Source organism: Puma concolor, chromosome F2, assembly GCF_028749965.1.
Source record: "Puma concolor isolate L17-30 chromosome F2, mPumCon1.1.hap2, whole genome shotgun sequence".
Taxonomy (NCBI): domain Eukaryota; kingdom Metazoa; phylum Chordata; class Mammalia; order Carnivora; family Felidae; genus Puma; species Puma concolor.
The window spans coordinates 1043298-1055786 of record NC_141684.1 but is presented as its reverse complement, the minus strand read 5'-3'; the positions used below and the strand labels follow the sequence as shown (position 1 = coordinate 1055786).

The following is a 12489-nucleotide window of genomic DNA, read 5'->3' as shown; positions in this document are numbered from 1 at the left end:
GGGTCCACGCACAGCCACGCACACCTGGCGAAGGGGCCGGAGACGCCGGAGCGCCAGCCACTGTAGAGACGCGGCGGAGGGCTGCGGCGGGGAGCGAGGCTGGAAGGTGGAGGGGCTCCGCCGGGGGGTGGGGACAGCTGGGGGACGGGGAGGGGGCCCGGGGGACGGTCGCTGCGGCCGACTGAGCTGCCACCTCGCCCGCCCGGCCGCCCGCGCGCACCACCGAGACGCGCTTCCGGGCAGGGCGGGAGCGCCGCTTCCGGCGGCGGGAGGAGCACTTCCGCTGGGGAAGTGGGCGGTGGCCTCGGCGGGGCGGGGCGCGGACAGAGGGCGTGCCCGAACGGCTCCGCCGGGACCGCGACTGTGGCGCCGCGGGCGCAGTGTCCCAAGTCCCCGGCTCTCCACGCCCAGCTCTCTGCTCCTCCCCGGCGGCCCCACCGGGAAGGTGGCTGTCCCCAGGTGGGAGCCCTTTCCTCCCGCCCGCGCTCCGCCACCGCAGACGCCTAGTGTCCTCGCGGCTGGCGCGCCCCGTTCCCGCCCTCGGGATCGGCGGCCGGCGCCTCACCGTCTTCCCCACCCGACCCGCTGCCCTCCGAGTTGTCCACCCCGAGGGACCTTTCCAAAATGGAACTTCTCTCGGTGCTCTCCGGGGCTCCTCCCTCTCCGCGCTCCTCGCCACGCCGCGGCCTGGACGGCTGCGATGCGGGGGGCCTTGGATGCGGTTCCGGCCGTCGTTCGTGTGGTGCATCCCCTTCCCCTCTGTTTTCAGCTCACGGGGTCTCACCGGTGGTGGCGCGCCCTGGGCGCCCTGTTGGTGGGGCTGCGCTCAGTACTTCGCGGGGATGGTCATTAAGCCCCGAGGGGAGCTCAGTGTCTCCTCTAAGTTCTTGGGGACGCGGGCTTGATGCTCTGTGTCGGGCGTTTAGAGACCGTCGTGGGTCTTTTAGTGAAACCTTCAAATATTTTGCTCATTTTAGCTTTCTTTTTATTTCTGTTACTCGTGTAGGATTTCTAGTTCTGGATAGGAGCCTTTTCTAAGATACGTGTATTGAGACTATTTTCTCCCAGGCTGCGACTTGCTTTTTCATTGAACTGACTTTTGATAGGCAGAAAATTAAAAAATTTCTTTGTTTATTTATTTTTGAGAGAGACAGAGTGCGAACAGGGGACGGACGGGCAGAGAGAGGGAGACACAGAATCCGAAGCAGGCTCCAGGCTCTGAGCTGTCAGCACAGAGGCGGACGTGGGGCTCAGACTCACAGACCACAAGATCATGGCCTGAGCTGAAGTTGGAGGCTTAATCGATTGAGCCACCCAGGCACCCCAAATGTTGTGTTTTTAAGGGAACTTGTTGGCATACTTTTACTCCTCGTGGCTCTTTATGATACTGATAATGTCTGTACGATCTATAGTGAGATCTCTTCCTTTCATCCCTGATGGGTAACTAGGCATTTTTCCTCCAGGTGGTTTGTCTTTTCTCAGGGCATCTCTGGGACTGGCCTCTCCTGCATCTTGGGGCTCTGTCCTTGACTTGGCAAAGACACAGGTGCGCACGGCAGCAGGAAACTCGGTGACTCCGAGGAGGATGGCTCTCAACAGAGCTGGGGTCAGAGGCTGGCGCTGAGCAGACCCTGGCTGCACAGTTTAGGGGAGGCTGTGGCTGAGTCCCAAATCCAGTGAGCAACAGACAAGTTCTAGAGGAAGAATAGTGAAGAGTGACAGGCTGCCCCACCCCTGCTTTGGGAGAAGGCAGTGACGGGTCCCTGTCTGTGGGAAGGTGTGTGAGAACATTCACATGTGCAGGGCGCAGGTTCGGGCTGTCCTGGTCCTGTCTCCGCATGAGGACAGGGCATCCCATCTGGTGCCCACGCCGGCCACGCATCCCCATCGGTGTCTTAGAACCCCGTGCTGACGGTGCCGTCGTCCCATGCAACCTCCCCAACTGAATTCACTCATGGGCACCACGTCATGCCTTCACTCGTCTACAGTCACACTGTGTGCGCTTTGGGAACGTTTGTTCCCAGTGTTATGTGGCCAGACGCTGGCAGGTGGTCAGAGAGGCCTGTGTGGGCAGGCGCCTGGGTGGCTCCGGCGGGTAACCTCCAAGTCTTGATCTCAGGTCGTGAGTTCAAACCCCACATTGGGCTCCATGCTGGGTGTGGAGCCTACCTAAAAAAAAAAAAAAAATCCGTATTAGGGACGCATTTGCATGTTGACCTATTTGTGGGTGAAATGACAAGGTGTTGGGGATTTGCTTTAAAATTCTAATAAAAAGAAGACGGACAAAAGCATACTGGCAGAATGAGCTGTTGAAACTAGTTGTGTCTGAAAAGTTTCTTCTTTTTTTCTTATTTTACCGGATGTTTATATTTTCAGTTCATTAGTATGTACTGAAGATGATTGAAAACAGCCGTTAAGTCCTTAAGTGACAGTGCTGGGCCATTCGGCTCAGTCAGCGGCCCGAACACAGCACCACAGACCGGGTGCTGTAAGCCACACGTTTGTTTCTTGCGGCTCTGGAGGCTGGGAGTCTGAGAGCGGGGCGTCGGCCCGGTCGGGTGCGGGGGAGGCCCCCTTCCTGGCGGGCAGACGGCCGCCTCCCCGCTGTGAGCTCAGGGGGTGGGGGGAGCTCTGGTGTCTGATCTTATGAGGGCACTTAGCCTGTTGGGGGGGCCCCCCCCCATGACCTCGTCTAATCTAATCACCCCCAAAGCCCCACCTCCAAGAACCATCCCATTGGGGTTAGGGCTTCAGTGTAGGAATTTGGCGGGGGGGGGGGGGGGGACAACTCATTCCATAGCAGAATCTTCCCTGGGTCAGTCCTGGCCCGCAGACCAGCTGGGGAAGGCCTTGCTCCTGCAGGACAGGCGCAGCATGGCTACTGAAGCATAGGGCCTGGGTCCTGAGGCCCCCAGAATGAATGGAAATCTGCCCAGTGGAGTGCGTGGGTGTCTCTTATTCATAGAATCCAAACGTTTGTAGCAGCGTTTGTATTTCTTTTCCAGTTCAGCACAGTCGGGCAGGGGAGTGCCTGGTTTCTTGTCCCCGACCTGTGGAGCTGTAAGGGCCTTCGCGGGACATCCAAGTGCAGGTTCTACCGGCCCGTTCCCCATCTTTGGGCAGTAAGCGCTAAGGCAGGCGTGCTACGGACTTGAGCCGTATCCTGCAGAAACCGGCTGGCTGTGTGTCGGGGTCACCGGTTTCTGGTTTTTGGTCTTTCACTTCATGATGCGATTGTGTGGAATTAAATATGAACAATGCAGAATTATGCGATTAGCTACATTCCCTCTGATGACAGCTATGGACCAATCCCAGTGGGCCACCTTGGCACTTCGTGGCAGTGGGACGGTGGGAGCGTCAGGCTCCCAGTGTCCCCTCGCTCACCTGTGCTGGCTGCCGAGGCCGCAGCTGTGGGGCGAGTCCCAGTCTGTCGTCTGTGCTCCGCTTTGGGGCTGTGGCTGGAGAGGCCCTTGAGGGAGCAGTAACGGGCACGTCGGGGGCTCAGGAGGCTGGTGCTCCTGTGCATATCTGTGCATGACTTCCTGAGCAAACCACCCTTCAGCACAGCTTGGGGAGGGAACCGCGGCGGTGAAGCAACGGAAAAGCACCGTGAGGTCTGCATGTCAACATCCCGTCACCGGCACCGCTCACGGTAAAGGGGCGCAAGTCCAGACGGACACAGGAGTGCTTAAACTGAACAAATTTGGGGGGCCCCTGGGAGGCTCAGTCAGTTGAGCGTCTGGCTCTGGATTTCAGCTCGGGTCATGATCTCGCAGTTTGTGGGATCGCGCCCCTCCTGGGGCTGTGCGTTGGCAGTGCGGAGCCTGCTTCGGATTCTCTCTCTCCCTCTCTGCCTCTCTGTCTCAAAATAAACATTTATAGTAAAGTGAACAAATGTTTCTCTTCTTTTTCCTGAAGCCTCCCCCACTCTTCACTTGTTTTCCCGTGGAACCCTGTGTTCCAGGAACTTGGCATTGATACTTGGTAGGGAGACCCCACCACGGACCCAGCACCGGTCACGACCACCTTGAAGACAGGACGGAGGCAGCTGGCGGGGCCTACCAGAGGCCCGTGGAAACGTGTAAGACCCCTCAGCCACCTACGCCGGGCAGGTGTGCGGGTTCAAAGGCATCAGCCTGTTGCAGCAAAGTCACAAAACTGTCATTCCTCTTTGTCCTCAAAGTCTGTTGTTCGGGTTGTATTTCGGCTCCGGAGCACAGAGGTCGGTTTTCGATGATCACCACGTCCAGAGTGACGGGGTTCTGGAGGCAGGTGGCCTGTAAGGTGAGCCTGGCTAGCAACATGCCCCTCCCCCACCACACCGCCCCTTCTGCCTGCGCTCGTCTAGGGCAGAGGACGCGAGTCCACTCGGGCAGGATAGGTGTGCCACTGGGGGCTGGCGGGTGAGCCATGCCGGTGACCTGGCCTTCCCTCTCCGTGGGGGCCACGTTCAGAGCCGCCTGTAGGTTGTCCATATGGAGCACAGGCTTCCCTCTGCACGTGATTCTGTCCTTGGCCCCCTTGGGCAGCGGGCCCGCAGAGCCTAGCACCGAAGACCCCCCATTTGGGTCCCAGAAGGCCCAGGCTGCTGTGTTGTGTCTCCTTCATCCCTGTCCTTTGTGACACTTGGAAATCCCTTCAGCCGGAGGCCCCTGGGATCTGACTGTCCGATGTGAAGGTGCAGACGTTCACCCGTCGGGGAGGGTGGAGTGAGCTTCTGGGTCCCTCGACCAACAAATCAGGCAACTTTTGTCTAGAAAAGAGAGCCAAGTGCATGTTGCTTTAGTGAAGTTTATTCCAAGTTACAGTTCAACATCAGCCTCACCCGATAAAGTATCTCTGTGGGAACCAGACAAAAAGCCAGAGCTCCCCCCACCACCCAGCCCCGGCCCGACGGCTATTTGGTTAGCGGCTCAGCCTGACCCTAGCGCTCATCCCGTGCCAGGTAAGTAACACATGATCTTGGTTTGTTTTCCTCGCGGTGGTGGACTCGTGCGGCCCATGTCCTTCTCCATGGTTTTGTCCCCCTTCTTTGAACAGCTTCATGGGGTTGCAGGACACGCGTCCTGCTGGAGGACATCTCCTGGGAGCCTCCTGTATGCACGTGGGTCGTGTCAGTTTCCTGGGGCGGCTGAAACAACAGAATGTGTTGTCTCTGTTCCACAGTCACAAGCCCAAGGTCAAGGCATCGGCAGGGCCACGCTGCCTCAGAAACCTCGAGGGGAGGGTCCTCCCTGCCTCTTCCTGCCTCTGGTGTTCCTTGGCTCATGGACGCATGGCTTCGGTCTCTGCCTCCGTTGTCATGGGTGTTTCCCTGCGTGTCTGTGTCTTCACGTGGCCATCTTCTTATAAGGACACCAATGCTGTTGGGTTAGAGCCACCTTATCCGGGGGACTCCATCTGCCAGAGCCCTATTTCCAAATCAGCTCACATCCCGAAGCTAGGACTTTGGGGGACACAGTTCAATCCACACCCTCCATGCAGAATAGGGTCCCAGAATACTGCCGGCTCCGAGTAGGTCTGCTTTAATCTAGTAGATCCAAAGTTTAGATCCACCGCAATCTCTGGCCCAGCGGCCATGGCTGCCCTCCCCATCCGGGATGAGGACTTTTGTCCTTTGGGCTTCAATGTCACCTGCCTCCCTGACACCTGGCCGGTGCCGCGGTGTTCCTTCCTTATTCTGGTGAGTGGTCGGCCCTTTTCTTTCAGCTCTTCGTAAAGTTATCCTTTTTCTACTTTACTTGTTGTAAACATTGCTGTCTCCTAATCGATGGTGTGTCTTAGCATAACGTCTTTCACGTTAATGTTTCATACCTTTGCGTGGCGATACTTTATGCCTTGAGGTTTTCTTTCTTGTCAAAAAATGCTTCCTAATCTTCAAGATTATAGAATGCTTGCACTACTTTGTTTTTGCTTTTGGAAAAGAGTTAATGGATTTCCTATTTTTAGAGCATTTTTAGGTTTGCTGAAAAAACTGATCAGAAAGTAGTTCTCATATCCCCCCACCCCCAGTTCCTCCTGTTACTAACATCTTGCATTAGTGTGGTTTACTTGTTATAACTGATGAGCCAATACTGATACGTTCCATAGTTAACCTCAGGGCTCACTCTAGGCCCGCACATTCTGCGGGTTTGGACAGACGTGTAATCCGTGTGCCCGATACTGAGAGTGTCACACGGAGTAGCTTCACTGCCCTGAACCCTCTGTCCCTCCCGTCCCCCCGGCCCCTGGCCCCCACTTGTCTTTTACGGTCTCCACGGTTTTGCCTTTTCCAGAATGTCACAGACTTGGAATAATACTGTGCGTAGCCTTTTCGGACTGGCTTCTTTTACCTCGTAATATACATTTAGGGTCCCTCCAGGTCTTTTCACGGCTCGACAGCCCGTTCCTACTTAGTGCCGGCCCACATCCCGTTGTCTGGATGGACCACAGGTTGTCCGTTCACCTGCTGATGGACACCTCGGCTGTTCCAGGGTTTGGGGGCTCTGGATGAAGCCGCTGTGAACACCCGTGTGCAGGTTGTCGTGTGGACACAAGTTTTCAAGTCTTTAGGTAAATACCAAGGAACGTGATTCCAGGATCACGTGGTAAGAGTGTTTAGTTTGTAAGAAACCGCCAAACTGGTCTTCCAAAGTGGCTGCCACATTTTGTGTCCCCTCCAGCCACGAGTGAGTGTTGCTGCTGCTTTATACCCTCACCTGCATGTGGTGGTGTTAGTGTTTTGGATTTTAGCCATTCTAACAAATGTGTGTTTACTTTTTTTTAATGTTTGGATCTTTAGTCACAAAGAACGACTTTCCAGACTAGCTGAAGCAGCCACATCAATAACAGACAGGCTGTAGGCAGAGGCAAGGAAGAACACAGCAAGGAAGGCAGGCTGATAAAAGGTTCCGTTTACGGGGAAGAGCTAGTGATCTAAACTTGTACGCAATTAATAATTGCTTCAAAAATACATAAAATAAAAATGACAGAACTGCAAAGAGAAATGGACAAATGCCTACTCTGATGTGTCTCATTATTTCATGGAAATCAGTGGGCTAGAGGGTCTTGAGGACGGGGTGTCTGGGCAGAAGAGACATTGGAACGTCAGTTGCCAGAAGGAATGCCCAGGACGAGGAAGTGTGGGGCGTGTCACTGCTTGTTAGCTTCATAATTGCCAAGAAACTCTATCTTGATGTAACACTTCAAACTAGAATAGGGGTTTGAACAAGGTCTATATGTTGCATTTAGTGGAAATGTGTCTTAAGTCTGCTAATCCATATCAATGTCCCCTTCCTCTTTAAAAAAAGAATTACTTCCCACTTGGGAAAAAGCAGTCATTTGCCCTATGGGGGTTTGGATGACTACATCCCTACTCTCTCTTTTAATATGTTCCTCTTTCCCCTGTATTTTGTATGCATTAGTAGTCGCATCCAGAAACTTGATCAGATCAGTTTGTTTCTCATCAAGAGTGCTCTGTGTTGCATTGTGCAGGATTCAATGGCTTCACACCAGGAGGCACTTGATATCTCTTAGCAAAGTTTGGGTCACTCATGGGTTCAGAGGGTCAGCTGAACCCTCCGTTATTTTCATCAGTCTTTTACCAATTGGCTTTCACTACCATTATGATATTGCCGATTATTTCTTCTGCATTTATTAGATGGAATTCGATACATAACTTCCCTCCACCAATTTATCCTGAAATACAGTTCATAGGGGAAAGGCAGAATGGATGTATTTTTAGAATAATGGGTTATTGTACTAGCAACCTTCAAGATGACCAATGGAATGGGTGTTAATACTGTTTTAAGCGCATGCATTTTATTATATTTGATATGTTTCTATTCAGTGCAGCCATTATTCTTTTTGATGTTGAAATTGTTGACTTGTTGGCCATTCAGAGCCTTTCACTTTTGTCACCCTGCCCCTCTGGCAGGTGTCTCTCTGGGAGCAGCCTTGCTTTGCGGCACAGGAAATCCTAAACTCATTTTGTATTACCTCCTTCCCCAAATCTCAAAGGAGCCCTAGTTCCTTTTAAACAGAAATGGTGTACTCTTCCAAGAGTGTGTTTACTGCTGGGAGGGGCCCAAGAGCACTGCCCACCCAGGTCCAGAACATTTAAAGTTTCATGGCGGGGGTGGGGGGTGGGGGTGGGAGAGCTGGCCAAAGCATACAGCTGGGCGAGGACGGGGTTTCCGCCCGCTTCCTCCGAGTGGTTCACCCTCATCGTGCACTGCCCGCGACGACTGAGAACTCCGTTTTAAAACCTGTGATCTGAACTCCTGCCTCCACCGGGCCCAGGTCCAGCCTGCTTCCACCCGCCCTCTCCAACCCTAGGGCCCTCCCATGCGGGCTGTGAAAATTCACAAAGGGAAACCTCGTTTCGAACGGAGCCGAATGGAGCCGGGAGGCCAGCAGGGGGAGCTCCCGCTGCCCCACCATCTTGTCAATTGCAGACCCAAGTGGGACCTGGCCGGTCACTACTTCCCAGCCCACCAGGGGCCGCCCTGCCGGGGGCTCAGCCAAAGCGCAGCCACTACGCTTTCAGCTCCGTTTACTCCAAAGGACTTTTTGTTTACAACAGCACCGCCCAGCTCCCCCTTTCCCCTATAAAAGACTGTTCAGCTCCTTTGTTCTGAGGCCGCACCTGTGGTCTAGCCCTCCCCTGCTTGTGTTGGATTGCAATTCTCTGCTATTCCCGAACAAACCTATTTCTGCTGGTAAAATACCTGGCCTTTTAATTTTTAAGGTTAACAAGGCAATCAGGGGCTGCTGTTTGGACCCGTGGTCCGTGGGCCACTGTGGGGGCTGCTCTGCAGTGCCCCAAAGGCCCCACCGTGTCTGCACCCTCCTGCCAGAAGTGCACCAGCCACCCTAGCCACTGCCACCTCCTGTTTGGGCCTCTCCAACACTGGGCACCAATGTGCAACCAAAGACCCAGAAATTTCAAGAACCTTCCCTCGGTGCTCAGGATGAAGCCCCTAGCCCTTGGGCCAGTACTGAGGGTGTGCAGGGCTTGGGCTCTCCCAAGAGCTGCTGGACAACCCCCCCCCCCCAAAACATGGCTGTGGATGAATACAAACCACAACTGTGGGACGTCTTAATAACCAGCCCCTGCAGGTTGAGACTGAGAACTAAATGCGGCGTGTGGCCCCGGCAGAGGGGGTGGCTGCAAAGGACACCGTGGGGACAACTGACACCATTTCAGTGGGGTCTGTGGCTCAGCTAATACTGTTTTCTCTGTACTAAGTTTCCGGGTTTGGATCATTGTTCTGGGGTAGCAGAACATCCTGTGCTCAGGAACACGAAAGGACTTAAAAGTGAAGGGACACGGCATCTTGAGCCTGATGTCAAGTGGTTTAGGGGAAAATGCAAACTCGGCTGCAGGGAGTGGAAGCAGACTGCTGGTGAGTAATGGTGACCCGGGAGTTCTCTGTGCTCTGCAGCTTTTCTCCAAGTTGGAAATCACGTTCAAATTAAAAATTACCCCCAAACCTCCAACAGGTTCAACATAAACCCCCTATGGTCCCGGTGGCGCTGGAGACACCCCTCCCCCTCGCAGGCGGGCCCTCCTGACCACAGCGCACCCCACGCTGGCCCTCCTGGCTGGTGCGACTCCTTTCCTGCTCTTACACCTTTTGTCCGCGCCGGCGACCTCCGTCTCCGTCAGCCCTGGTGGGAGGATACTGGTGCGGCCGACTTCTCTGTCCTTGCGGAGCAGCTGCGGTCAGCTGCGGACTAGAGGGATGCCGGATCCCCGCTGACATTCAGGGCGAGGGGCGCATCAGGCTACTCTGGGGCTTGGAAGCCGGAACGAGCGGCCCCTGTGCCGCCGGAAACGCTGCAGCGGGAAAGCAGGCCGTGCCAGAGCCCGGTGAGCGGGTCACACCTTTATTAACATTGCATTCACCAAACACCTGAGCACCGCGCGCCCTCCACGGCCCCCGGCAGATTCCGGCTCCCCTTGGGGCGGCTTCCCCTGCAGCGTCAGTGTCCACGGGCTCCTGCGTCTGGAGGACGGGAAGAACCTGGCCCCGGGACAGACTTGGCAGAGGGGGCGGTATTCTCTGAGGCCCCGTATAACGAGGCCCGCGAAGAGACCCGGGAGCCTGGGCGCGACGGGACCGAGGATGGGACCCGGGAGCCCGGGCGGGATGGGGTGGAGGACGCGACCCGAGAGCCGGGGTGGGACGGGGTCGAGGACAGGAAGTGGGAGCCCGCGCGCAACGGGGCCTGGAATGAAGCCCCTGAACCCTCCTTCGAAGGGGCCTGTGATGGGGCCCTGGAGCCCACCCGCGGGAGCCATGTCGGGGTCTGGGAGGCCCCGCGCGATGGGGCTGTGGAGGCGGCCAAGGACCCCTGATGCGAGGCGGGCCGCGCTGGTGGCGGTGGCGGTGGCGGCGGCGGCCGCCAGAGCGGCGGGCCCCCTGGGCCCCGGCGCAGCCAGCCATGCACACGCGCCAGGTCCCAAGTGTCCTCGTGCTCGCGCCGCAGCTGTTCACGCTGCTCCAGCAGCTGGCGCCGCGTGTCATGCAGAAGCTGGGCCCAGCTAAGCAGCCGCAGCAGCTCCTGCCGCAGACGCGCGTTGTCAGCCTTAATGGCCTGCGTGTGCGCGACGAGCGCGCGCGCCGCCTCTCGCTCCGCGCGCCGCCCCAAGGACTGCACGCGCTGACGCGCCTCGCGCTCGAAGGCCGCCTTGTCCTCCAGGAAGCGCCTTTTCACACGGTGAAGCAGCTGCGTGTGATCCACGCGCATGTGCAGCAGCTCGCGCTCCAGCGCCCGGATCCGGGCCAACTGCTCCAGCTGCAGCTCCTGCGGCAGGGGCGCGGGTCAGCGCCCGGGCGCCGCGCGCCGCCACCCCTCCCGCCGGGCACGTCCGCGGGCGCACTGGCCTTGTAGGGCTGCAGCTCCTGCACCTGCCGCGCCATCCGCGCCGCGCGCGCCTCCATCTCCAGCAGCTGCGCGCGCACTCCGTTCTCGCGCCCGCGGTAGAGCGCCTCCAGCTCCGCCCGCTGCCCGTGGATCTGGGTCAGGTCCACGCGGTTCTGCTCTTCCAGCCGGACGACGGCGTGGGCGCAGCGCTGCGCGCGCGCGCTCATGTAGCTGGCGTAGAGCCGGTTCTCCTCGCGCAAGCGCAGCGCCTCGCGGTCCAGGAAGGCGTTCTCCTGCAGCACCTGGTCCACGCGCGCCTCGCAGGCGTCCAGCTGCTCCGAGAGCAGCGTGTACTCGCGCTGCAGGTACTGCGCGCGCTCCGACAGCGGCGGCTCGGCCCCGTCTCCCGCCGCGCCCGGCCGGCGCCCCGCGCTGGTCCCGAGCTTCTTCTTGGGAGCCATGGGCTGGGGCCTGGGGCACGGGCACGCGTGAGAGCACGGCCCCCAGGCCGCTGCTCCAGCTTGGCCCTTCCCTCCCACCCCCTCCCCGCCCGCCCGAAAATTCTAGCGGGGAGGGACGCGTCTCAGGGACATGAGATCGGGGGAGGCAGAGTCAGGGGCATGGGGGTCCGGGCATCGTCTCCAACCTTTACTCTTGGGCCTTTTCCGGGCCGTGGCCGTCGGTCCGTCGGGGTGTGCCCACCTTCAGTAACTTTGGCGTTCATGCTGCACGGTCTCCGTGGAGACAGAACTTAGTCGCCCTCCTCCACTCCCACCCCGTCGCTTGGGCAACGGCCCGGCTTCCCCTTCCGGCTTCTCCCCACCCCCACCGCCCGCCACTCCCTCGCCCGAAGTCGGTGCGTGACAAGCCCGTGTGCGCGCCCTGCAGAGGTCCGATCTCAGATGGGCAGGATTTTGACTTCCGGAGGAGGACGCAGGACTTGCTTCCGAATCCGACCTAGCAGCAGCCCAAGTAGTCCCCACTGTTGGCGTGCCGGGAGACTTGGGCCCTTCGCCCAGGGGACCCTCACCGCCGGCGCCCCCATATGGGGAAATGGCGCCACAAGTTTCCGACCTCCAGGCGTGGGCAAGCCCCCCACCCCCCACCCCGTGTGAAATTTCCATATCTTGTCGGGACAGAGCTTCCCCACAGCTTATCATTTCTCTGGAGATCCTAGTTTTCTTCGAAGCACTTCGTGATTCTTTTCCCTCTTCCTGGGGGCCTCGGTGGGAGTTAGGGTTATGGGGAAGATCGTGTCCATTCGGATGTCATCCGTTGTCCACTGTATTTCTCCCTGGGATTTCCTCTGTGGGGTTCCTAAGCCCACACGTGTGCACCTGTTCAACTCATCCCACTCGCTCTTTTTTATTTATTTATTTTAATGTTTACTTATTTTTGAGAGAGAGAGAGAGCATGAGCAGGGGAGGGGCAGAGAGAGAAGGAGACACAGACTCCAAGGCAGGCTCCAGGCTCTGAGCTGTCAGCACAGAGCCCGACGCGGGGCTGGAACTCACAGACTGCGAGATCATGACCTGGGCCGAAGTCGGACGCCCAACCAACTGAGCCACCCAAGCGCCCCAGATACGGTGTTTTTAATAGGAAATTGGTATCTAACTTCACAGGAATGTAAGAAAAGAC

The 12489-nt window shown here is 57.5% G+C and overlaps 1 protein-coding gene across 1 annotated transcript; it reads right to left on the bottom strand.

Moving 5' to 3' along the window:
• Nucleotides 1-9854: 9854 nt before the first annotated feature.
• CCDC166 (coiled-coil domain containing 166) lies at nt 9855-11602 on the bottom strand. Its single transcript, XM_025922948.2, has 3 exons — nt 11498-11602; nt 10872-11322; nt 9855-10791 (listed from the first exon to the last, which is right to left on the bottom strand). The coding sequence occupies exons 2-3, from the start codon at nt 11310-11312 to the stop codon at nt 9967-9969; spliced, it is 1266 nt and encodes a 421-aa protein (XP_025778733.1). The 5' UTR covers nt 11313-11322; nt 11498-11602; the 3' UTR covers nt 9855-9966.
• Nucleotides 11603-12489: the final 887 nt, after the last annotated feature.